At 50.0% G+C, this 24,902-nt stretch overlaps 3 protein-coding genes across 8 annotated transcripts; 1 reads left to right on the top strand and 2 right to left on the bottom strand.

Annotated features, from left to right (window-relative positions):
- Positions 1 to 71: 71 nt before the first annotated feature.
- Positions 72 to 6,153, bottom strand: IFT20 (intraflagellar transport 20). Of its 5 annotated transcripts, none has more exons than XM_012726644.1 (7): positions 6,028 to 6,153; positions 3,555 to 3,638; positions 2,934 to 3,168; positions 2,645 to 2,773; positions 1,468 to 1,553; positions 865 to 968; positions 72 to 435 (listed from the first exon to the last, which is right to left on the bottom strand). In XM_012726644.1, exons 3-7 carry the CDS (start codon positions 3,007 to 3,009, stop codon positions 354 to 356), a joined length of 477 nt encoding a protein of 158 aa, XP_012582098.1. In that variant the 5' UTR covers positions 3,010 to 3,168; positions 3,555 to 3,638; positions 6,028 to 6,153; the 3' UTR covers positions 72 to 353. The 5 variants fall into 5 exon arrangements, with proteins under 5 accessions (XP_012582098.1, XP_012582100.1, XP_004684927.2 ...); XM_012726646.1 differs by having other exon boundaries at positions 2,934 to 3,147; XM_004684870.2 differs by having other exon boundaries at positions 2,934 to 2,969.
- A 214-nt stretch (positions 6,154 to 6,367) lies between these two features.
- On the top strand, positions 6,368 to 16,344 carry TNFAIP1 (tumor necrosis factor, alpha-induced protein 1 (endothelial)). Of its 2 annotated transcripts, XM_012726396.1 has the most exons (8): positions 6,368 to 6,532; positions 9,824 to 9,953; positions 10,562 to 10,878; positions 11,401 to 11,570; positions 11,968 to 12,057; positions 12,142 to 12,194; positions 12,702 to 12,897; positions 13,860 to 16,344. In XM_012726396.1, exons 3-8 carry the CDS (start codon positions 10,674 to 10,676, stop codon positions 14,094 to 14,096), a joined length of 951 nt encoding a protein of 316 aa, XP_012581850.1. In that variant the 5' UTR covers positions 6,368 to 6,532; positions 9,824 to 9,953; positions 10,562 to 10,673; the 3' UTR covers positions 14,097 to 16,344. The 2 variants fall into 2 exon arrangements, with proteins under 2 accessions (XP_012581850.1, XP_004684926.1); XM_004684869.2 differs by lacking the exon at positions 9,824 to 9,953.
- Positions 16,345 to 17,055: 711 nt separating this feature from the next.
- Positions 17,056 to 24,902, bottom strand: POLDIP2 (polymerase (DNA-directed), delta interacting protein 2; the record flags this gene model as incomplete). Its single annotated transcript, XM_012726100.1, has 11 exons — positions 17,056 to 17,509; positions 18,106 to 18,185; positions 19,096 to 19,221; positions 19,406 to 19,432; positions 20,466 to 20,602; positions 21,027 to 21,134; positions 21,354 to 21,429; positions 21,597 to 21,693; positions 22,452 to 22,549; positions 23,439 to 23,520; positions 24,811 to 24,902. Coding segments are annotated over 11 exons (1,038 nt in total), but the record flags the coding sequence as incomplete, so codon positions are not given.

The following is a 24,902-nucleotide window of genomic DNA, read 5'->3' as shown; positions in this document are numbered from 1 at the left end:
GCATCAGGAAAAGAGGTAGATCAGGCCATTTGAAAACAATAATTTATTGCTTTTCCTTTCAAATTTTTGTGAATTTACCAAAAAAAAAAAAAAAAGCTTACAGATAGCTCAGTTCAGACTAAGAACATGAGGTGAGGACCTGGATCAGCAGGGCCAGTGGGTGTTCACCAGCAGAGATGCACTGACATCTGAAACAAGCTCCCCCAGATTTGTTTTATTGCCTTCAGAGAGCTGCACTCATTACAAATCATCTCACACGACATACTTGGGTCATTAAGTCACTGGAATGGTACAGAGGTGTTTTGGTTTTTGATTTTTTTTTTTTTTTTTTGCCCTCCTATAAAAATTTCAGTTCATTTCTGAAAAATAAATTGGTCAATAAATTCATTTTGTTCTGCTTCTACTTTACACAAAGCTTCATATTCAACCCGATACCTGAAAAACAAAATTGATAGAAGCCCTAAAAATGGGTGAAATACACTACCAACTTACTCTTCTAAAGAAGATAATAGGTGGTTTAAAGATTCTAAGAAACAGGGTCAGTCCAGAATGAAGAAATCAGTGAGGGCAAGAAAGAAAAAAGACAAAGCCATCCATGGGAAGTGTCCAGCCCGCAGCGGGTCTTCTCCCAAAGAGCCAGTCCCCTCTGGGCCTTGCTACCTGGACTCCCATGCACTCAAGCTACTAGAGGTTCTTGGATACCAACAAATAGCAAATCTTTTTTTTCCTATCAAGTGTAAATTTATTCTAAAGGTCTTAAAGGATGACAACTAAGACACTATTCCTGAGATCATGAGTAAAGACGAAGTGACCAAGATGGAGAAATAGAAGCACAGTAGAAGACTTCACTTGATGATATCTTACCTCTCAAGTTGCATTTTCTTTTCTGCTATTAGTGCCTGGAGTTGCTGCTGCTGGGCTTCTCTCTGCTTTGCTATAGATTTGAGCAAGTTCCGTGCACCAATGGCCTAGAGACAGTATTGCCAAAGAAGGTCATGGCTTCGTTAAACCATCTTCAGCATTAAGTCCTCACTGGGGAAGGCCACCTGGAGGCCACCCCGGTGTCTAGCAGGGCAAACTTGGAGCCCCCGAGTTTTAAGTTTTAAGGAGTCAAGGAGCAGGATAAACCTCGTGGTCCAGACTGCGTGATGGAACGGCAGGGCAGCTCTAATGCAGGCCCCTGCACGTGCCAGGGCCTGGGTGCCACTGAGCCTCATGTCCTCTGCCAAGGCATCTGTACTCTCTATTTCTTCATTTATAAAATGGGAAACCACCTAACGAATGATGTGAAAATTAAAGAAAATGACAAAGTCTACTGGCATGAAGAGTTTAATAGTAGGTTAACTGGATCAAACCTAGTTTTAATTAAAGAATCCACTCTTCTCTCTCCTTTCCTTGCCCAAAAAATGAGAGGCTAGTGAACCAAGGTCCCCACCGCCACACAGACAGAAAACATACTCGTCTTACCTTCATCTTCTCATTTTCTGCTTCTTTCGCAAGTTGGTCAACAAGCTCAATTAGACCACCAACTATTTTCTGAAACTGGCCGATTTCTTTTGGGAAAAGAACAAAAAATGTTTTACTTTCTCAGCACCACCACTCTCCCTTCATATTCCCTGGCAGGGAGAGGGCAGGGTTACTGCCTTCTACTTTGTGTCCACACAATGGGTGCCTGCTAGCCTACCCTCCCATGCTTGGTCTGAACCTGGGGAAGGTAGGTCAGGTACCCAGGGCTGGGCCACGGCATGCTGAGTCCTCTCTGAGCCAGCCAGTGCTATTGCCTCGGGCTTGTGAGGGCACCAGGCCCAGCTGGAACCCACCTCACTCTCCCAGCAGTGGCAGGAAGCAAAAGGGCTGTGTTCCTGAAAGGACCTTGTGTGAAAATACTGCCTGAACATGTGCCTCTTACTAGTCATAGATAAGTCATTAATGGTGGGGTGGGGCCTCTGACTGTAACCCAAGTTAATAAACAGCACCATGTATTTAAGTGCCTAACCTCCCATTCACTTGGATGTGGTGGAACCCCCTTTCACTAAGGCATAAGCTAAGGCTCTCAGCAGTGGGATAGCACACACCCAGCAATCTCAGAACCCTGGCCATAGAGTCTATGCTGCCTTTAGCCAGTCAAGCACTATCCACAGCCTGGGAAGTCCCAGAAGGCTCAGAAATCTCTGCTCAACTAAATCTGGCCTGCAATCACTGCCCAGCCTGCCTGGCTGCTGGGACAGGGGGTGTCCTAGAGATCGCTGGCAAAATGGCGGCTTTCTTAGGTCTTTCTTTCCAAATGGCAGGCCTGCCACTGAGAACAATTTCTCCCAAGCATTCAAATCTCGAACACATAACTATTTCCCACCCCTGTCCCATGAAGTTGAAGTTTTTGGCGAGGGAACAAAAAGATGGCATATCTGAAAACACCTTCCTTTCCTCAGCCCAGTGGGAACAGGGCCCAGCTGGGAACACAATAGGGCATGAGAGAGGGGCAAGTGGACAAGACAGGCAGTACACAGGAATACAGGAAGGCCAGGCCCACCCTACCTCCCCGCAAAGCCAGCAGCTCGTCTGGCAGGCCACGATCTGTGGGCGAACATTTGCAGCAAATGGTAGTTTGAACTGAATGCACCTTCTCTCCCGAAGTGATACTCACTGTCCACAAAGTCCTTGCATTCTTCCTTGAGCTCTATAGTCTGCTGGGTAACCTCTGGATCCAATACCCGTAGTTTGTTGAGCTCATCAAAGTGCAGCCCTGCTTCACCCAGGATATCCTTGGCCATAGCTGCAAAGAAACCAGCCCCAATCCCTGATCTCTTCCCAGCCACCCAAGGAAGCATCTGCTTCCAGCCCAAGCCCACTCCTGCCCCCAGGAAAGCCAATGTCCCAAAACGAGAAGATCCAAAGCCCCCACTTCCCTCTGCCTCCACCTCTCTGAGCCTCACCTGTGTCCCTTCCAGCTTCCCTAGAGAAGTCCTGTTCTGAAGGGGTGACAGTGGCAGCCAGGAGGAGGTGTGTCATAGGAGCAAGGGTCAGGAAAGAATAAAGTCCAGTTGCTTGTCAGAGGCATCGTTCACTCAACACACATTTCTGGAGTGCCTACTACATGCCAGCACTAGATGCTGGGGGTACAAGGATGAGTGCAACATGGTGCAAGCCCTGGAGGAGCACAGAGTTTAGCTGGAGGAAGACAGACATGTAAACTGAAACATTATACCGAAGTGTTTGTGCAGAAATACCATTAAAGCACCAGAGGAAGACAGAGCAATTAACTTGGGGTGAGGGTTAGGAATGACAGTTGAATTAAGTTGTGAGTCATCAGTACCTCTATTTACCCCCAGTTACGTACCCAAAAGGACATGAAATAGCTGTTCAAATACATGCACTTCAACAACACAGAAAGCAAGTAAAAGAAGAAATCTGAGTGAATTAAAAAGTTAAAAAAGTAGGAAGAGGGAGGAAGACCATCACCCCAAATATATGCCACAGGATACTGTACACATCTGAGAACCAAGTCAGTCCCTTTCTAGCAGAAAACATGGGACGGTGTATCAGCGAGAACATACCAAGTAAGGAGGCCAGGGAAAGGCATTCCAAGCAGAGGAAACAGCATGGGCTACAGCCTGAAGTCACTGACAGAGCCTATCTGCCTAGAAGGAAAGAACAAAGGATGGGGCAGAAAAAACTGGTTGAAGTCAATCAAGAATTTGTGTGCTCAGCTAAGGAGTTTGGGTTGTTTTTGGTAAGCCACAGAGAACTGCAAAGCTATCTTCTCCTCCCCAACCATATGCATTCCTGGTCTAAAGGATACCTCACTTTTTGAGAAAGAAATACTCAAAACTCACCCTCATCCTGACTTAAAAAAACAAACAGGGCCTCCCTGGTGGTGCAAGGGTGTCAAATCTCAGCACTATGAAGATAACCACAATCACTGCAGCACAAGTTTGATCCCCAGGCCAGCAGACCCACATGGCGCAGCAGGAACCCCCCCCCCCCTCACCCACCGCTCCCCTCAGCAGTGTGTATCAGATCTGCCTGTTCTGCTCTTCCTGTCTCTGGTGAATCCTCTCACCCCCCCCCCCAGCACCTCTGGCCTGTACCCCAGTCCCTGTATGCATAAATAAATCAATCTTTGGGGGGGGGGATAACACTTGAGTACATGCCCTGCTAAAAAGGGAGGCAAAACTATTCAGGACTACACATTTGCTGCCAGACCAGTTCTGGAACCCCGCATTCCAGGGCTCCCATCACCTTGCCCTACAAAGCTTTGCCCTTCCCTCTGCTCCCACCTCCCCTTCACCTCTTTCCCTTCCAGCTTCCTGAGAGAAGTCTGGGTGATTCTGGGAGTGACTGTCCAGGGTAGGTGTTCCAAAGAAGAAACATTTTTGCTAGCACTTCTGACTTCAAAAGTATGAGAAATCTAGATTCATATTTGAAACCTGATTTTTAAAGGAAGGTTTCAAGGGAGGAAAAAAATTCAGTAGTTGTGTGGGCCACATCAATACATGTGTGTTGGCTGGCGGTATACCACTACAGTCCTGAGCCCTCAGCATCACTGGAATCTAGGAAGTTAAGGAAGCTAGCATCTTCCTTTGGAAACATTTTAATCATTTGGAGCTTCCCGAATGAGTGGGCTTTTTAAGAAAAATAAGTCTTCCTGCAAGCTCTGTTAAATTAATAAATATAACATTTAATACTTATCAGGCAATTAACTGGATAAGCTGCTCTAAAAAGCTTCAACCCGAGGGAGCAAACATCTGCTTTATCTTCCATTACCCTGAGTGCACGAATTTACTCAGAAACACTTAATCTGTCTCTGTTCTGGAGATAGTATAATGAAGAAAATACTGTCTGATAGTAAACAAATAATCACAAATTGTAATAATAGTATAGAGAAAGGCACGTGGTGCAGTATGAAGCTGCAGCAGAGCATCATTTATATGGGGGCAGGGGTGCAAAAAAAGCCTCTGAAAAGGGGACACATAAGCTGAGACCTAGAGAATGCAGAAGGCAATGCAGGCAGAAGGGAGACATGTGACAGTTCCGGGGCTATAAGAAACTTAACATTCAAGACCCTCCGTGGTTGAAACAGTGATCTAGGCCAAGCGCCGCAGGGGATGAGGCTTAGATGGGCAAGCTACAGCTGGGTCTCTGAGAGCCCTGAAAGCTGGGAGCTTGCATTTCATCACAAGGATAATGGGCAGCCACTGGATTCTCGGGTAAGTGACAGACATGCTGTCTAGGGAGATCACTGGCTCGAGGGGGAGAATGAAATGGAGGGAACAATGGGCGGAGTACACCTACTTTATTCCTCAGCATAAGCCTAGTATCTAGCATGGTGCTTGCACCTAACTGGCACCCAGTAAATGTCTGTGGAATGAATGACTGAAAACAGAGGAAGCCATTTGTCACCGAGGCTTGGACTTAGGAAAGAAGTGAATGTAGGGGCTTGGGGACGAGTGAGGAGGCAAGATCCAAGGCCAGACCGGGCCAGAGGTAGAGTTGGAGGGGATCAGTGAATGGGAAGGGTCAGGGCGAGGCAAGAGTGCAGGAAGAAGGTTCACCGCGGACTACGAGACTGTCCACCCACTGGCACCACAGCGCGCTGGCGCAGCTGCAGGACACCGACACCAGGGCCGAGCCGGCTGTCGGAGCTCCCAGAGAGTGATGACACGCCCTCCGCCCTCCGCTCCCCGCGCTCTCCCAGATGCACACCTGGACTGCGAGCACACTTCAGCTCTGGGATGAGGGCGGAGAGCGCTAAGGAGAAAGTCAGAGAGGCCGCGGAGCCCCAGGGGGCTGGCTGTCTTTACTGCGTAAACCCCCTGAATCCCTTCGAGCCACAGTTTCCCTCCTGAGGTCGTTACGAGAATCGACGCATAAACCTCCAGGCCCACACTGGATGGAAAACTGCTCCCGCTCCCAAAACAGTCGAGCAGAATTTCCACGTTTCCTTCGGCCTGGGACTGCCTTTCCTCGCAAGCCTGTCGGGCTCATCTCACCCTCGGTGCGCTTGGGTCCCCGGCGCGGGCTGCCTACCTGGCGGCCCCGGAGCCGCAGCTCGCCGTGGCACAGGCAGAAGTCGACACACCGCTGCTCCGGGATCAGCCACTGCCCGCGCCCAGCCTGGCACTCTCAGCCGCTGCCACGGCTACAAAATCTGTTTACCCGTGACGTCGCTACCTGACTCCGGAAGCATTTACGTCCCTTCAGCCCGCAGAGCCTTTCGGGAAGCAGAGGCCCGCGAGGAGGGACGGCGCCTACAAGACCCAGAAGCCTTTGCGCCCGAAGAGCTGCCGGAAGTAGCTTTGTGCTCCCCGCGGAATACTTTCGGAGGCTCCTCCCTCCCTCCTAATAGGGTGCTGGGCATGCCCCGCCTCGTAATGCCTGGGCTCCGGGGCCCCGGAGGTTTGGGGCGGAGTCCGCGGATGAGGACGTGAGCTCACAGCCTTGGACTGCTGGCAGGCAGGCAGGCGGCCACAGGGAAGGGGCGGCACGGTGTGGGCTTGGAACCCAGCGAAGAAGAGAGGCGCCCCCATGGACGGTGAGAGCAGGGCCTGCCGTGGCCCCAAGAGAAGGGATGGCGAACCCGGGCTGACGGAAGAGAACCCTTAAATTGCCTTGGGGAAAACGCGTGGGTTGGTGTAGGGGACTTGGAGAGCTCAGATCCCCCACTGGGGGTCAGTATCAGAATCGGTCTGCCCCGGAATTCTCGGTAGTGAGTAGATTTACGGGCTGGAGAAGACTGCAGTAGCCTCAGAGAGGTGGGTCTCCCTAAATTTCCCCTGACCTATTAGATGGAGACTGAGATTTACGTTTAGGATTTCTGCTCAATCCACCCTCTATAACCCAGATCGGCTTCCTCCCATCCCCCACCCTCACACACCCACACATTCCCCCACTTTCCACCGCGGTGGTGGATTGCCCTTTATTCTGCTTGGGTGCCCTTTAGCTTTGCAGCGAGACACGGTTACGCCCCTAGCCTCAGGCATCCCCAAATATCTAGGCACAAAGTCCGGAAGGAAGAACATTGAGGCTATCTGTGGAAACTTCATTCTCACTGGAATTACTTTCTGGGGCGTCACTTGCCACAGGATTCCTTGGAGCCCATTGGTCTGGAAGGAATCCTAGCTGACGTTATCTAGGGGCTCAAAGCAATTGCCTTATAGGAAAGGACTAGATTAGCTCTGGATTTGTCTTCCTGCGTTAGCAACCGCCCAACCTTTGATTTCCTTTATTTGGGCAGAATATATATGTGTATTTTCTTTGATCCAGGGGACGTTGGGGCTAGACGCAAAATGCACCGGAAACTGCTAAAGTCTGTTAAGGGGTGGATTCATTCCTTTGGAGTTGGGGGAAGTGGTCTCCAACTGTTCTCGTGTTACTGATTGGCTACCTGCTGGGGACCACTCAGCTCCCATTCTCCATCCTTGAGCTAAATGAGTCTCCTGAACAAGAGGTCAAAGGAATTGAGAACTTTACAGAGCACCTGCTCTTGACCCTTCTTGGATTCTTTCTCCCTGACCTGCCAAAATCTTTTCAGGGGTAATTTGAGTCAGACAAGCTAACTGTAACTACTTTAACATGTGTGTGGCATTGTGTTAAGCAGTGTTTGGGTAGCAGAGAGTGGGAAGACAAGTGCGCTGCTTCTGAGGTTGTGCTCATAAGAGAGGATGAGCAGCTGTCAGCTTTTGCAGGTTGTAATGATTGAATAAGATACTTCTTTTTGTCTATCTCCATTTTCAACCCTGGCATTCCAGCCTTCATCATCTCTTGGCCTAGACTACCACTTCCTCTGGTCTGCCTGTTTCCTCTCTTGCACCTTTAACAATCCCTTTTCTGTACAGCAGCCAGAGAGATCTTTTCAAAATAGAAGTAACTCAGAGCATAGCTCTCTTGTCATTAAAACATTCTGATCACTTCCCACTGAAATTAGTATTAAATCTAAAGTTTTTAATATAATTTCCATCCCTGTCTTTATATTAGGCACATTTCCCCCTTCTTTCTATACGCCAGCCTTCTTGGCCTTATTTCTGTCCCCAAAATTTGTATAGAACTAAAGAACTTTGCAGGCCCTCCCTGGTAGTGCAGCAAGTAAAGCACAACACTATGAAGCTATCTTCAGCCTGAGTTTGAACCCCAGGCAGGGAAGTGACTCAGATGGCGCTGCAGACCTCTTCTGACCTGCTTGCTATTCAGCAGCATATTTCAGTCTGCCTGTTCTGCTCCCCACTGTCTCTGGTGAATCCTCTCACCATCCATCCTGCACCTCTGGGCTGTACCCAATTCTTGTATGCATAAATAAATAAATCTTAAAAAAAAAAAAAAACAGAACTAAAGAACTTTGCATTTACTTTCCATTTGGAATGTTCTGTCAGCTGGCATGTCATCTTCCAACAGATACTTTCTCTGGCTTCTCCCTAGTCCCTCATGTTGCACCTATTTTGTTTCTTGTTTTTATCGCAGTTACCACCTTTTGGAATTGTTTGCTTATTTATCCTTTTTTCTTGTCCATTGTATTCACTCACTAGACTATAAGCTGCAGGAGGCCATGTCTGTTGTCTTTTCTCCATTTCCTGGCACATAGCAAGAGCATAATAAATGATAGCTCTGACTCTATTCTTGTTAATATTGTGAGGCTTCTTGAAACTTCTTGAAGACAAGGACAAGTGTCTCTTCCTCTGTTTATCCCTACTGCTTAGCATAGTAAACACTCAATGTTGTTTTTATTGCTGAAAAAATTAAATGACCTAATAAATACTACATGCCTGGCTGGTACCTGGGATATAGGGCACACATGCAATGCTATTATTTTTTAAGTGAGTAAACTTTAGTGATTTTTTTAAAGAGTTATTTATTTATGCATACAGAACTGGGGTACAGGCCAGAAGTGCAGGGGCAGTGAGAGGATTCACAGAGACAGAGTGGGGAGCGGAATAGGCAGATGGATGACGTACACTGCTGAGGGGAGCAGCAGGCGAGACAGGAGAGGTCTGCTGAACCATGTGGGTCACCTCTGGGGCAGGAATCAAACTCACACTAAAGTGGCTGCAGCTGGCTTGCCATTCTGCATCCTAACCTGTTGCGCCACCAGGAAGGGCCACTTTAGTGATTCTTAAGAAAACCAAAACATACAATACAAAAAACCATGAGGGATAAAATGCCCTCCTTTGCTTTCTTCACTTCTCCCTCCAGCAAACTCCTGTTTGTGTTTCAGTTTCCAAATCACTTAGTTTTTAAACTGATCACCTGGTCTTTGCTAAGTCTTTCTCACTTTTCTTGTTAAGAGGCATCTGAGGAAGAGAGAAGGCTGGGCCCCCTTACAGGAAGAAGAAGCAAAAATAGCCATCCTGTAGTTGTTCTATCCTAGAAAATGGGGACAATTTCAGGAACTTGGGACAGGACTGGTGCCGGGGAAGGGGGAGGTCAGGAAACCCTAGCTAGAGCCAGTGTGTCCACCGCCAAAATTACTCCAGCTTCCTCCAGCCTGGCCCATTCCATGATCTCCTAAAACTATTTTTTTTTTATATTATGCTTACAGAACTGGGGTACAGGATAGAAGTGTGGGATGGTGAGAGGATTCACCAGAGACAGAGTGGGGAGCGGAACAGGCAGATCGATGAAGTACACTGCTGAGGGGAGCAGCGGGCGGGTCAGGAGAGGTCTGCTGTGCCTTGCGGGTCACCCTCCTGGCCGGGGATCCAACTTGTAGGGCAGTGGCTTCAGAGAGTGCTGTGCTTTCACTCATTGCGCCACCCATGAGGGCCCATGAAACTGCTTTTACTTGCCTTCCCAAAGCCAGGCTCTGGGTGACACTCAGTAAACTCTGCTGCAGGCTGCTTCTGAGTCTGAAATCGCCAGAAAGGAAATGCATCCTGTCCTTGGCTCCTGAGAAACTCCCAGGCCGACTGGATTAGGTTTGGCTAGAAGTCCCAGATCCTGGGACTGTCTGGTGGGTCTCCACGGTAAGGGTGGTTTCTCTGCTCTTTCTGTTCCTCAAGCCATCTCAGACTGGCTCCAAGGGCTCATTTTTTTTTTTTAAAGATTATTTATGCATACAGAACTGGGGTACAGTCCAGGGGTACGGGGGTGGTGAGAGGATTCATCAGAGACAGAATGGGGAGCAGAACAGGCAGATTGATGAAGTACACTGCTGAGGGGTCACTGGGCGAGACAGGAGAGGTCTGCTGCGCCATCTGGGTCACCTCCTAGGCCAGGGATCGAACTTGTGCAGAAGTGTCTGTAGATAGCTTCATGGTGCTGTGCTTTAAGCCGTGGCACTACCAGGGAGGGCCCACTTATTGTCCTCTTTGCTGCTTAGAGATGAGCTGCATCTCAGGTATGTAGTTAAGTGACCAACATTAGACTTGGGGACACTGAGCTCAGACCCTGGTCCCATAGAGAACAGTGAGTACATCTTTCTTGCCACTGACTTAGGTCTTAATCTCTGCCAGGGAGTCTTGGACCGATTGTGGAGGCAATGGCTGGATGGTCGTTGTTTATCCTGTGGTTTCCTCCGGGATGAGGGCTTTTCTCTTGTTGACTCCTGTCTTCTCTCCCTTCTGCTCAACAGTGCTGAGAGTATGAGGCTCTGGCTTCCGCCGGCCACTCTCTTGTGACCTTTCACCACGGCGGAACCTTCCAAACTGACTTCCTGCCGTGTGGTGATCTACCTGCAGCGGGAGATGTCGGGGGATACCTGTCTGTGCCCAGCCTCTGGGGCCAAGCCCAAGATGAGCGGCTTCAAGGGAGGAGGCCTGGGCAACAAGTACGTGCAACTCAACGTGGGTGGTTCCCTGTACTACACCACTGTGCGGGCGCTGACCCGGCAAGACACCATGCTCAAGGCAATGTTTAGCGGGCGCATGGAGGTGCTGACCGACAAAGAAGGTGAGGACTTGTTGGGGACTGAGGGGGAGATGAGGAGTTCCTCCTGAGGGCGTGCTTTCAGGGCGGGGCTTAACCTGGCAGATCTAGAATCTAGATTCACTTTCTTGTTCACCTGGAGTCCTTAAAAGAGCTTCAGAAGTCCTTGAAAGTAAACATGGAATGAAGTATACTGGGGAAAAGATCCATACTTATTTTGTGTTCACTTAGAACTAGATCTTGTCCCATAATGGGTGATGGCAGTGGCCAGGCAGATGCCTGGCATTTGTGTGTTGCCGAGAGCTCTGTGGGCCTCCACTGAGCCCGGGGGGCTGCCTCCCAAAGTGTGTGTGAGTCCTTGGTTTCAGGCAGGGGTGAGGAGCAGCCATGGACCTGCGAGGAAGAGCTTCTGTCCCACTTCCGCTTCCTCACTCATGTGTGTCTTTCCTGGCCATTTACTGCCAGGCTGGTCATGGCCTTTGCATGCCCCTGCTTGGGAAGTACCTGGAGGCAAACAGTAACCCTTGGGACCTGTTGAATCCCTAGGCTGGATCCTCATTGACCGGTGTGGAAAGCATTTCGGCACCATTTTGAATTACCTCCGCGATGACACCATCATCCTCCCTCAAAATCGACAAGAAATCAAAGAATTGATGGCCGAAGCGAAATATTACCTCATTCAGGGCCTGGTGGACATGTGCCAGACTGCCCTGCAGGTATGCCAAGGTGTGGTAGGTTATTGCAGTGGGGAGCTGGCCCCTCCTCAGACGTGAGGGCCCTGTTCCTGGAAGGTTGGTGGCAGGTGTGCTTGTGAGACTGAACCCAGTTAGATACACCCAGGTGTTTCCCAGGTCAAGTGAGTTTGCAGGGTGGCTATCAGGCAGTCTCACCAGGCCCTGCTTCTACCTTATATGCCTAGTCTGGATTTTAGGTTCTTTGGAAGTGCATTCAGCTTGCCAGCTGCCAGTTTTAACTATGAGGGTCCTGCTGATCTCTGCCTAACAGTCCTCAGCATGCAGGGTGGTCTTAGTAGAGGGGCTCTGGCAACTCCTGGGGAGACTGGCCAAGCACGGTGAGCAGATCTCAAGCAAGACTCTTGGCTGTGTCACCCAGGACAAGAAGGACTCGTACCAGCCTGTGTGCAACATCCCCATCATCACATCCCTGAAAGAGGAAGAGAAGCTCATCGAATCCTCCACCAAGGTAGGGGGACTTCTCAGGAACCCCTGAGGGCTACGGGCAGAGATGTTGGGGCCCTGGTTCTAACCTCACACTCTCCCCTCACAGCCCGTGGTGAAGCTGCTGTACAATAGGAGCAACAACAAGTATTCCTACACCAGGTAGGGTGGCCGTCAGCAGGGCAGGGGGTGGGTAGGCCACAGCAGCATCTGAGAGGACTGAGCAGCCAGAGAGAAGACCCCAGAGAAGTCACCATACTGACAGGGCTGGTATTGGTCTGGATTTCAGGAGAGAAAAACAGTAGACAGGAAATCAGGGCAGAGGCATTTGGAACTTAGAACAGAGCCTTAGGATATAGACGAGACTGAACATGTAATGCCATGTCAGGCTGCATCCAGGGGTTTCCCCAGCATTCTTATGGGACACCTAAGCCAGCCCTCACACTTCAAAGCTGGGCCCCTTACCCCACCCCATGTCTGCAACAGGCCACAATTAGGTGAACACAGGAGGCTGCAGGCACAGAGCGCCATGTTCTCTCAGTGGCTCCCTACAGCAAAGAATGTTCCTGCTGAGGGAGGGCAGCAGTGGAGTGGAGTGGGGCTCAGCTGCCACCCTCCCTTGTGCTGGAGGCTCATTCTCAGGCCTGTTGGCTCTTGTGGGTTTTTCAGCAATTCTGACGATCACCTGCTAAAAAACATTGAGCTGTTTGACAAGCTGTCCCTGCGCTTCAATGGCCGTGTGCTCTTCATCAAGGACGTCATCGGTGATGAGATATGCTGCTGGTCCTTCTATGGCCAAGGCCGGAAGCTGGCAGAGGTGTGCTGCACCTCTATCGTGTATGCCACAGAGAAGAAGCAGACCAAGGTGTGGGGGCTTTGCAGGGGAGGAGTGGGACACGCTCACCAGCACAGCCCTGACTGGACTGGCCCTTTCACCAGTGAGGGGTGGAAAGTTTGGCCGTCCCCAAACTCACCATGATGGCGCAAGACAAGGACAAAGCCAGTTCTTTTTTTTTTTTTGATTGATTGATTTATATATAATACAGAACTGAGGGATATGCCAGAGGTGCAGGGGCAGTAAGAGGATTCACCATCCCCTGCTGAGGGCAGCAGGAGGTCTGCTGCACCTGTGGCTCACCTTGGGGCAGGGGTTGAACTTGCAGGAAGCTGCGCTTTTAAGCCTTTGCGCCACAGGAAGGGCCCAGAAATGTTTATCCTTATCAGCCCCAGAGTAGAGGGGGCCATTGACCAGCAGTGAGTAACTTGCTTTCAGGGGAAGAACCAGATGTTTGAGGTTACCCCAATTCAGGTTTGAGTTCTGGTTCCACCATTTATCAATGTCAGGACTTTGGACAGGCCACTGGAGCCATTTAGGCCTCAGTTTACTCCTTTGCAAGCATGAAGATGACATGTATTTACAGCAGCTGTAACAGGTTCTTAGGCAACGCAGCTGTTACAAGTTCTTAGGTGAAGCAGCACGATGTGGTGGAAATAGCCATTCTCATCTCTCTGGCTGCTGCTGTTGGGTGGTATGGCTGGTGTTTCTGGTCAGTCAGCCAGCTTTGCCTCTGCATTGTCAGTGCCAGGCACAGTGAGGGATTTGACAGAAGATCCTTAACATATACTCTGCTAACTAACCCCCTCCTGCCAGACTGCAAGCAGACTGTCCTTCCTGGAGAGTATCTGCCTTATCCCTCCCTCCTCGCCCCATCAACACATGTTAGAGACTGCAAGACTTTGCTGAGGTACAGGGCAGGACAGTTCACTCTCTGTGTGCTCCATCCTTGGGATGAAACCTCATTCAGTCCTCTTGTCCCCACATTCCAGGTAGAATTTCCAGAGGCCCGAATCTACGAGGAAACACTCAATGTCCTACTTTACGAGACCCCCCGAGTCCCTGACAACTCCCTGTTGGAGGCCACAAGCCGTAGCCGCAGTCAGGCCTCCCCCAGTGAAGACGAGGAGACCATTGAACTGCGGGACCGTGTCCGTCGCATCCATGTCAAGCGCTACAGCACTTATGACGACAGGCAGCTCAGCCACCAGTCTGCCCATCGTGACTGACAGGACCCTCGGGCAGTCGGAGCACTGGACACCTTGTCTCCTCTCCTGGGGAACCCTGCCCCCTTGGCCAGCCCACACTGCTGCTGCTGTCTGAGACTGCTCCAGCACCTGGAGACATGACAGGCCCCGCCTGGGAGGTCAGAGGGCCTGAGCAGGGGAGCAACAACATGCTTCTGCCCTGATTCCTGAGCCCCTCTGCTCAGCATCTCTGCCTGTCTGACAGGGAGCAGCTTCCAGTTCTGGGATAAATGGACTGAATTTCCCACCTGCCACTGAGAGCTTCGCTGAGCACCCCTTCCTCTACTGAAGGGCTATTCCCCTAGAACTCTGGCTGAGGCCCATGGGATGGGTTCATCCTGTGGGAAAGGTGGTTCCTTGTGCTGTGGAAACCCAGTTTCTTACATGGGCCCCCTTTTTCCTAAGCACAAGCTTGATGAGCTTGGTTTTTTAAAAATAACCTAGGAAATGAGTAGTTTTAAATCTAACAGTAAAGGAAGTGGGGCTTTCTCCTTCCCCTTCAGGGTGCCTTACCCTAGGTGAGGCAGAACTGTTGGCCCTTCTCCATGCCTTTGGGATCTATTTCTTTAAAGCACTTTTTTACTTTCCCTCGGGGTACTTGTATACTGCCCTGATCCACATTGTCTTTTTTTGCCCCTTCTTCCTGCACAATCAATCTGAGGAAAGGAATAGAAGCAGGAAAAAAAAAAAAAACCACCTCAGACTGACCAGCTCTGACTTCGTAGGGCTGTCCAAGTGCCATGAGGAAGGAAAGTGTGATTGGGCCTGAGGGCCTAAGAGCACCCCTCTGAGGAAGGACATTTTACCCTCCATCTTGGAGTCAGACTCCTAGGGCCTAATATGAATGGGTTTCTTTTGACTCTTTCCCTGCGCTCTGAGGCATGCTGTCCTGAGTATAAAGCCAAAGAGCCATTAGAGGGGCTGGATGCTGCTTGAGGTGAAAGCAGCGTGGCCTGCAGCAGGAAGGTTGTGCGCCCACACTTGCATGTGCGTCAGCCTCGGCCCGCTGGTACAGAGTTCCGCCCTTCTGGGAGCTGGCGTAGTGGCCCCTGCTTGGCCACATGTCCACCTCCCCAGCCCATGCTACTGGGTTTGTGCCCTGGCTGTGCTTGGCGCCTCTGCCACCGTGAGTCTCGACACAGGATGGTATGAGCAGCTGAGCCCTCTCAAGGCCATCATTCCTTTCTTGTTGGGGAACTTGGCTGTGGGGCTGCCAAGCACCAGCTCTCTATGGGTTCCTCTTCAGGGCTTGGCTTTCATTCCCTTTTGTTTGGCTTGCCACTTGAGAGGCTTCGTATCTGAATTCATAGCCAAAGGAATGAACGCCCTCAGGGAGGGAGCTCATCAGGCAGCCTGAGGCAGCAGAGCCACTCAGCAGTACCCGCCCGGTCCTCTTGCTACATAGCCAAGTGGTTGCTCACGGCTGACCCCAGAGTCTGTGGACAATGCCAGGCCCAAGGGTAAGTAGAAACGCACAGACCTGAAATGACATGGACCAGGGGAAATGCAGCTCCAATCAGATGTTTTATACTTGTTGGACAGTTTTGAATGTATAAATAAGCCTTTCAGGGGAGGCACCCTGGTGATCCACTACAGTTCTTCCAGCCCTCACTGGAATAACAAGATGAAGACAAATCCACTGCTTTGGCCTGATTTTGGCTTTGGTTTTGTGGCTTTCTCTAGGAGACTAGAATGCTTTCTCCTGGAGCCAGTGGCCAGTTTCTTAAGCACTTTCCTGAAATCTAACACTCAAAGGTCCTTGTGCCTCATGGAGGAATTTCAACACCTCTCTTCCTCAGCCCCTATAGTTGCTACTGCTTTGATATCTAGGTCCTCGGTTAGCTCAGTGGTGACCAGTTCTTGAGAAAGCACAGACAGTGTGGGACTCAGCTTTTAACTCCCTGAGTGAAAAATCTCTTCAGTCTTAAGAAAAATACTAACACTGAAGTGATCTTGGCTTCTGTGGTCATACTTTATAGACTAAGGGTTTGGGGAATTTTGATCTTCCCAGCCTCCTTCAGAAAGTGGCTCCAGGCTGTGTAAACTTTTCAACTCCTGGCAACCCAGGGAAAAGTGTGGCTGAAGGTCAAACTTGGCAGTTTCTGACAACACTGGAAGCCTGCTGTTAACCCACATTTACCATTACTGGGTCTTTGTTGTTCAACAAGATGGAAACAAGCACTAATTTCTAATAAAATCCTGTTACACTACAGTGGTAGATCTGTGCTTACGATCAGTGTACCTTGGTCAGCTTGTTGCTATGGGCTTAGTTCTGAATTTCTGTCCACTGCTTGACCTTGTTCTCCCTAGAATTAAGTCTGATTACACTCAGTTGCCCTGCAACCCAAGCTCCCCCTGGTGGAGGATTAAGGACAACATATAAGGGCTGGATCTGAGATTTAATATTAATTCAAGAATGAAATGATCTCTAACAATCACTATGGTGGTGCGGGAGCAGGAATCTTAAGAATCAGGGGAAAATATAGCACAACTCACCTCTGGCTGTTGGAAAACCTTTGAGAAACTCAGAAAATAGGTTGCTAGTTTCATGCCTAAGCTCCTTGACTAAGTTTCTCCATTTGTAGTCTGGATGCTTGACAGATGTGTGTTAGGGGGCAAGCCCAAAGCAGACTGGCTTGCCTCACTCCTCTCCCAGGCTGGAAGGCCAGAGATGCCAGTGGTTGGCCAGCAGTAAGAACCAGGCCACTCCTTGCATCCTGATGCTGGCCGTCTCTATACTTGGCAGAAGTGATGACAAGGTGAGAGTCCAGGCCAGCCCCTATCCAGGCACAGTGACCTGGGGTGACACCCAACCAACTCCCAGCTTCATAACCCAGTAGAAGGGGCAGATTCCTGGTAGAGCAGCAAGGAAAGTAATCAAGGGCCTCCATTAAGTCAAAAAGGGAGCCTGAAGCCCTCGGGGCAGAAATGGCAAGGGTGGCCAAGCGTGCACTGTTTATTGACCAAACCTCACATTCCAAACAGCTGCCTGACAGGCCAGGAAACTGTTCCAGTTCTGTGACAGCTGAACACAGTTCCTCGTGGAAAAGTTGACTGGAACACAGTGTCGGCAGGGTTTATGGGGGAGGCCAGACTTGGAAGAGTCCTACATGGGTCTTCTGGAAGAAAGTTATGCCCCACCTCCCAAAAAAAGAACCCTACACTCAAATGGCGCAAACAATTTAAGAGACCTATTGTGGCCCATGATGGAGAAAGTTCTGCAGCAATCGTGGGAGAAGAGCTGTTCTTCAGGAGCCAAGCACTCAGGGCCTTAGCTGGCCTACCAGTGAAGGCCTGAAGGTGGTGTCTTCTCATCTTTATTGCTTTCCAGAGAGAAGGGAGGGATCCGGACATCAAAATGGGAGCCATCAGGCCTCTCAAAGCGGAACGTACCCCTGCAGGTCAGAGAGAAGCTGACTTAGAGAAGGTGAGAACTGAGCTCTGAGGACCGAAGAGCCCAGGCCTCAGTGGCAGAACCATAGCAGGATGAGGCAGGACTGGGATCTCCTGCCTGGCTCATGAGAGGATATGCTAATCCAGAGATCCAAGAGCCCTTCCCAGCCCTAAGGGAAACAACAGCTGTCCTGACTGGCCCATGGATGCGCACCACATAAACTACCCAACACCACTTCTAGGTTAGGAAGTGATATGCCAGGGAGAACACCAAACTACACCACCAGATTTTAATTCATACTTTATAAAAGACACTACAGGCAACAAAAGCTCAACATAAGCTTTGATGTCTGACTCACTCGTATCAGATCTAAATATGTAACATTAAATCTAAATCCACAGCAACATCATGGACTGTAAAACAGGCAGGCAGAAAATCAGCGCAGTCCCACACAATGCACAACGCATAGGCCGCCATCTCGGGACTTAACTTGGCCCGGATTTAACAAGTGATGCGTTTGTGATGAGTTCTCACTTTCTGACCTGCAGTTAGCGTTTGTGGAGCAAGTCTCCCCTGCCCCGGAGCGTGCTCACTCACCACATGTGCCCACTGGAAGCTTGAAGGGAGACGTGGCTGCTGTACTGGAATGCAGGCTGCTCCTTGGACAACACTGGCTCCTGTGAGAGTCAGGCAAAAGCTGTCACACACATTCTCCATCTACAGCCACGTGCTGCCTGCCGGTACCACTCCGCACAGGGTGGCCAGCGACCTGGGTCTTTTATTCTCACTCTGGGGAGACCATCTCAGGCTGAATGTCTAGACACCAGGCAAAGATGCTAGGCGCAATCTCATCTTAAGTGCCCCTCTGGCCTCCATTTACTGAGTATGTACGTACTAGGCACCCTGTTCTACAAACCTTGGCCTTCCTGTAAGCCTAAAGTAACAGATGCGATACCCATGTTAACAATAAGAAACAGATTTCGGTTAAGTAACTTGCCCAAAGTTATATAGTAAGGAGACAACACAGCCAACATCTGAAGCCAGAGTCAGGGCAAAGCCTGCCCTCACGATCCCACCCTGCTTTACCAACGCATCACCGACTTGGTAAAATGCTTGTTGAATGTGGCCCTTGGCTACTTCTTGTGACTATTTCTCAGGAGACAAGGTGAGGTCGTTCAGAAATGGCAAAATCCCATCTATTCAAGGACTAACAAGGATGAACGTGTGTAAAGGGGCAGAGGAAGAACCAACAGTGGGTGAGGGGCACATGCTCGCCTGGCAGATTTTGATCCAGGCTTTTTACAGAAGACACGGCAGGCAACAAACATCCAACACACACTTTGCTGTCAGACTCACCGCCCTGCCTAGCTGTAGGGTCATGAGTTACTTCACAACCTTACTCTTCATCTATAAAACAGGTTTAAGAATCTACTTCACAGGGTTGTTGTAAGGTTTATAACACAAACATCTCAATGCATTCAGACACTAAGCCTCTGTCCCAAACCACTGAGGAGGAAGTCACTGGCAACACCCCAGATCTGCTGGGCAGCACCAGAAACTGGGCCTTGTTGGCCTGATGATGCTCACCCTGCCCACCACTCCTCGACCTCGCACTGTCTCCAAGGTGCCAGACAGACTGAATATCCTCCAGTGTCGCTCCCGGAGCTGTACCACATCACTGTCGAGGTTCTCCAAGCGAATACAGTAGCGCCACTGTGGAATGGAGAGGAGAAGTCACATTTCACAAAGAACAGACCTCGGCCCAGAATTCTGGGGAAAGCAAAAGACAACAAAGGCTGACACCTTCACTGCACAACCCCTACCCCCCAAGGAGGTAAACACCATCTCCCAAACTGCCTTCTCAGGCACTTACTTTCTCCCGGAGGGAGACACTTACCCAGTAGACATGAGAATTCTGGGCTTCCTAGGGGGAAAAACATCAGACTTTAAGTCCTATTGCGCAGAAGCTAGTGTGTTCCAATCATCTCTCCAATGGAGTAGATGTATTCCAGAAGAATGATGATGCCTGGACAATGGCCAACACGTTCACAGGGAGGTAGCCTTCCTGGGTCTATTCCTGGTCGCCCTCCACATTGTCTAGAGCTGGGCACCTGCCAATCAGCGACAGGGCTCTTCCTTTTATTAACCCCCTCCCTGCCAGCCCATCACTACAGACCCAAGCCGTTGCTCTCTTGGCCCTCCCAACAAGGTTGGAGCAGCCCAACCTTATCCAATACTCAGTAAACTGTATGCTGTCCTCCCTCAGCTGTGAGTTCCTGGAAGGCAGGAACAGTGTGTCTCATTTCTATTTGTATTCTCAGGACCTAGCTTGGAGCCAAGCCAGAAACAACTGAATAGAAGTCTGAATAATGAATAAAAGTGTGAAGATCAGCCCACCCTGATCTAGGTATGTGTAAATCTTTTACAAACATGGCCAGGAGAGAAGTCTGCCTGAAGGACTTCTTGGGTTTTTCTGCTGGAGATCTTGGTGTCAGCCACTGCCAGGAGGCAGCTAACCCCACCCAACACAAGCAGGACTTGGAAGCAGACCACATGTGAGTGTTTTAAATTTTAAGCCCAGGGCTGCCCTGGTGGTAGAGGTTAAATCTCAGCGCTATCAAGCTATCCTCAGCCACTATAGCCCGACTGCAACCCCCAGCCAGGGAGCCGACCCACATGATGCAGCAGACCTCTCCTGTCTCACCCATTGTTCTGCTCAGCAGTGTATTTCAGTGGACCTGCCTGTTCTGCTCCCCACTCTGTCTCAGGTGAAACCCCCACACCTCTAGCCCATAACCCAATTCATGCATGAATAAATAAAAATGAATATCAAAAAAGAAAGTAAATAAATAAAAAGTAATAATAAATGTCAAGCCCACTCCTGCAGTCTCACTGGGGACCTCACACAGAATCTGGGGGCCTAAACCTGGTGGAAGGGACCCAATATGGACACATACCCTCATGCCCATGTAGAAAGGGATAACAGTGACTCGAATGTTCTCAGTTGTTTCCCGATGGACATCAGAGAGCTCAAGCCAGGGATGATTCTTCTCTTGCCAAGCCCGTAGTGTCTCCCGAGCCACAAAAGGGGGTGCTGGGCAAGAAAACACTGGTTAATCAAGGCCAGAGTCCAATGCCCTGCACCAACTCTTCAAATATCCTTCCTAGAAAACCCTTCCCAAGGATGGCCCAGGTAAGTAAGACACCCTAACATGAAGCCACAGCACCGGTGGGGAGATGGCAGAGAGCTGTTCTGCCTAAGCATAAGCCCTTAGGAGGTATGTGGCATCCTGGGAAGAAAAATGGCTGGAAACTCGGGGTCCTGGTTTTCAGACCTTCCTCTGCCACCAACTGGCAACCATGAACCACTTCCCATCATTCCTGAGCCAGGCAGAGATCTATCTACGTGGCAAGTCTAATGAGAGGTTAAACAGACGTGGAAACAGCTCCGAGTTATCTCTATGCTGCTCTCTTAAAGCAAGGGCCCTCCACTCCAATTTCCCTTCTTGAGAGATTACCTTTTGTCTGGTCATACAGAAGAAATCTTTCAAAGAGTTCGTGCTGGATGGGAACTTGATCGGTGGATGTATAAGGGAGAATGTCTTCGTGGCTTACATAGTCTAGGCCTGGCACAGAATGACAGAGATAGTGAAACTCACCTGAGAGGAGAGAATCAGGACTACAAAGAAAAAGGTAATTCCTAGCTTGTCACGGGGGGGACACCGCTGGCACCACTGCTCTCAGCATCTACCAGCCCTCCTCACAGACAGAGGACATCAGAACCCTCTCCTTAAGATACACCAGAACCCTCCTTGACAGGTACCGTTCAGACGCTCACTACTCACCTGGGATGGCATAGAGGGCCCGGCTGTCGTCATGGTTAGCTAAGAAAGTCACAGCTTCTGTCTGAGATCTCTGAGACTAAGGCAAGAAACAAGTCAGAGCCTTTCTTGTTTAATACCCAGTAGTGAGGACGAAGGGCCCTGCGTTAGGGCTCTACTTGGCCCCTTCCCCTCCATTTATTCCCATGAGGATTTAGGCATTTCCCACGGAGACAAATCACAGGCCCAGCCATCTTGCTTACTTACTATATGGGGACAGTCTCGGGCATCAATCAGCACCTGATAGTAAGTGTGAGTTTTGCCTTTCACCTCCTTGGAGCCATGGCCCGCTGGGTTCTCTGCTCTGTGGGGTAAAAGAAGCCCAAGATTACCCTGAGAGAAACAGAAGCAGTGATGCCCCACTCCCTACTGTCTCCTTACTTAAACATGCTAGTCCTGCTCTGAACTGGCATTAGCACTGGCCAGGCACCTGCTCGGTGACATCCTGGCCAGTCAACCCCCACCTGGACCAAACGATGAGGTGAAGACCATGCCACAGAGTCATCTCCTGCCTTTACTCTCTGACGTCTCTTGGAAGATGGGGGCTACCTTGAGAAAATCAAGCTGATACCTTGAGTACCTGGAGCCCAGAATACCCCCACCACTCCTCTCACATTTCAGAGGCTGGGATCATTTAAGAAAGAGAAATCTTTTTTTTTTCCTCAATGTACTCCAGTGATGACAATAGATCAAGGGAGAGTCTAACTGAACATTAAGAAATCCACACAGCTGATCTCTGGTGAATCCTCCCACCACCCTTGCACAATTCTGTATGCATAAATAAATAAATCTTTTAAAAAAAGAAAGAAATCAAGACAGGCTTGTAATGAAAACTGAGACTATCTTGGAAACATCCTGGGAGGCTTACAGGAGTGCTTGGGCTTAAGACTGTCACTGGCATTCGGTACTTTGTCTCCATGGCTGTTTTGTGATGGAGTACTCAGGGGCTGTTTCCAAGGCCCAGAGGATACAGTTTTCACCCCTGGGGCCCCTGTTACGTATGTTTGCCATGAGTCAGGCCTCCTCCGGAGATATTATAAGACAGATGACTGGGAAACTTACTTTTCAGGAGTTGCAGAAGCCACATCCCGATCATATAGTCTGGCCTGCCAGGGAAACAGGACGACACCTCGGTAGCCAAAAACACTATGAAGGAAAAGCTGGGAGGAAAGAGGCCTCAATGAGAACACAGTCCAGCGAGTCCAGGCAAGTGGGGTTGGCCACTAGTGGCACAGGCAGTGGCAACGCAGCACAAGGTCCCATCACTCTTTCCCTTGAACTCTATGTCCACCCAGACCAACTTTGGAATATTCCACCCGGTTCTTTACCTGGCTAACCTCTATTCATTCTTTAGCCTGCAGCGTAGGCCTCTTGGAAGGCCTTCCTGAGCTCCCGCCACATGGCACAGTGCACATCGAGTCATTTACAGATCAGTAACTGCTTGCTAGACCTTGAACTCCATGAGGGCACTGCTTTCTGACTATCCCAATGCACAATGCCCAGGCCATAGTAGATATACACAAATGAATGGAAAAACGCTGAGCAAAAAGTCCTAGCCCACAAGGGCCCTAAATCCATCTCAGTGGATCTGCCACAAAGTTGATACAGAAAAAGAGCCTCAAACAGTTCAAAGGATCAAAGGTGTGATTTTCTGAAAATTCTCTCCACTGACTTCAAAACATCCACCACATTCACAGATTTGTCAGCAACTTGGCTGTCCCCACACTATAGTTCAAATCATCTCTGTCCATACTTGGAAAGAAAGAGAACCTAGTGACACATAAAAAGTACTCAAAGCTAAGAAAAAGAGAAACCCAATCTTTAAAAAAAAAAAAACTGTCTGGCCTGGTCTACCTAAGCAGGGTAGTAAAATTCACTTTATGAGGATCACTTCCCTTTTTGCTCCTAAAAGTGGAGCCCTGTACTGGGAAGAGGTACACAGGAAAAAGACAAGGCAGAAAATCGTAACATTCAGGCCTATGGCTCACTCTGACACTTGCAGAGCAGAAACTCCATGAAAATGTGATGATGACCCAGCCTGGCACTTACCTGCCCAGTCTCATATTTTCCATTCTGTTTTGGCACCTCAAACACACCCACTGTCTCCAAAACTTTGCCTTCTGGTCGGTTTCTGATTAGGAAGGAAAAGAAGCACTGAAAACCTGAGGTAATGGTACTTATCCATCAGAAGCTACTAGGAAAAGGGCCAGGCAATGACAGCAGGGCGGGGGGCGGGGGGCGGGGAGCATCCTGCCAAACCACCCAGAGATTCTGCCTTTCCCCCCACTGCAGTCTAGCCACAGGCCTCTCCTTTTAGGTATAGCTGACTGAGATCGGTTTCTCTCCTTTGCTCAGCATTCCTCATATAATGCCTTCAAACCTGGCTTAATTATACCCTCTCACCTCCATTACTTCTCTGACCTACCCTCCTGACCTTCCTCAGCATTTTAACTGTCCTTTCCAGCTGGTATTTCAGTTAAAAACTTGAGTCCACATCTTATCTCCATTAGAGATGTGAGACTCCAGGAGCAATGCCTATGTCCGATTAGCCTGTATCCCCAGCAGAATCTAGTGCGTAAGTGATAGTGAGATTTTTTTGGTTACAATTCCATGTCCATCTCTCCCTCTAAATTATAATTCTCACCCTACCCTTAAAGGGCTTGATCAATTCTAGATTTCTTACTATACTCCCTGCAGGGCACCAACTAGTCTCTCCATCTAATTTTTGTTCAGCTTTGCATCAATTTTCACAGGAGTCTTAAATTGCAAATAGGTTATTATCTACCTCTGATATCACGAAAAGCTGGGTTCTCAGTGACTTCTCTGGACAGAGCTGCCCTTTCTAGGGAACCTTCAGAGCACTGTTGTTCTATCTCGGAGGTGTACTTTATGCTTCCTCCCCCTAGATCCACCAGCTTCAATAGGATCTGCCTGTACCCAGCCCCACAGACACAGCTCACACCCTCCCGATGGCCTCAGACCCCTTCCCCAAGGCAGAGATGGTCAGGCTCAAGGTCACAGTGAAACTGGGACCCACGCAAGGCCCGGACTCGCGTTCAGCATCTTTTCGAGGGCGCCTTTGAACCTTTTCCTGCACCAGAGACGGGAGGGTTCGAGTCAAAGGGCCCAAGCCTCAGTTAAAAGAAGGGCACTAACAGCGGGGCACGGCAACCCCCTACTCCAGAAGGTGGATTGGCTCTGGGAGAGCCACTAAGTGGCCCCTCCGCGCCCGCCTGCACGCTCTGGGCCGCGCCGTCTTTGCTCCTGGCACAGGTCCCAAGCAGCACAGGTCGCTCCCCTGCGCGGGACCTCTCCAGAGTCGAAGTCTCATCACCCCCGGCCGGCTGGCCTCCAGGCCTCGTCAGCAACCGAGAACACGCTCCCGGGCCTCCGGGCCCGGCCCCCGCGCTCCGTCCCTCACCGGGACGAGAGGTGCCTCCGCGTTGCTGTGGTCGCTGTTGGCAAGAAGGCCCCCACTCCACGTGCCGCACAGAGCGGCCTCGGGCCCCGGGT

The sequence above is a fragment of the Condylura cristata genome, unplaced genomic scaffold (genome assembly GCF_000260355.1).
Source record: "Condylura cristata isolate star-nosed mole 26May11 unplaced genomic scaffold, ConCri1.0 scaffold00017, whole genome shotgun sequence".
Classification (NCBI taxonomy): Eukaryota; Metazoa; Chordata; class Mammalia; order Eulipotyphla; family Talpidae; genus Condylura; species Condylura cristata.
Note: the sequence above shows the minus strand (reverse complement) of the source record. Positions and strands in the feature narration are given on the sequence as shown.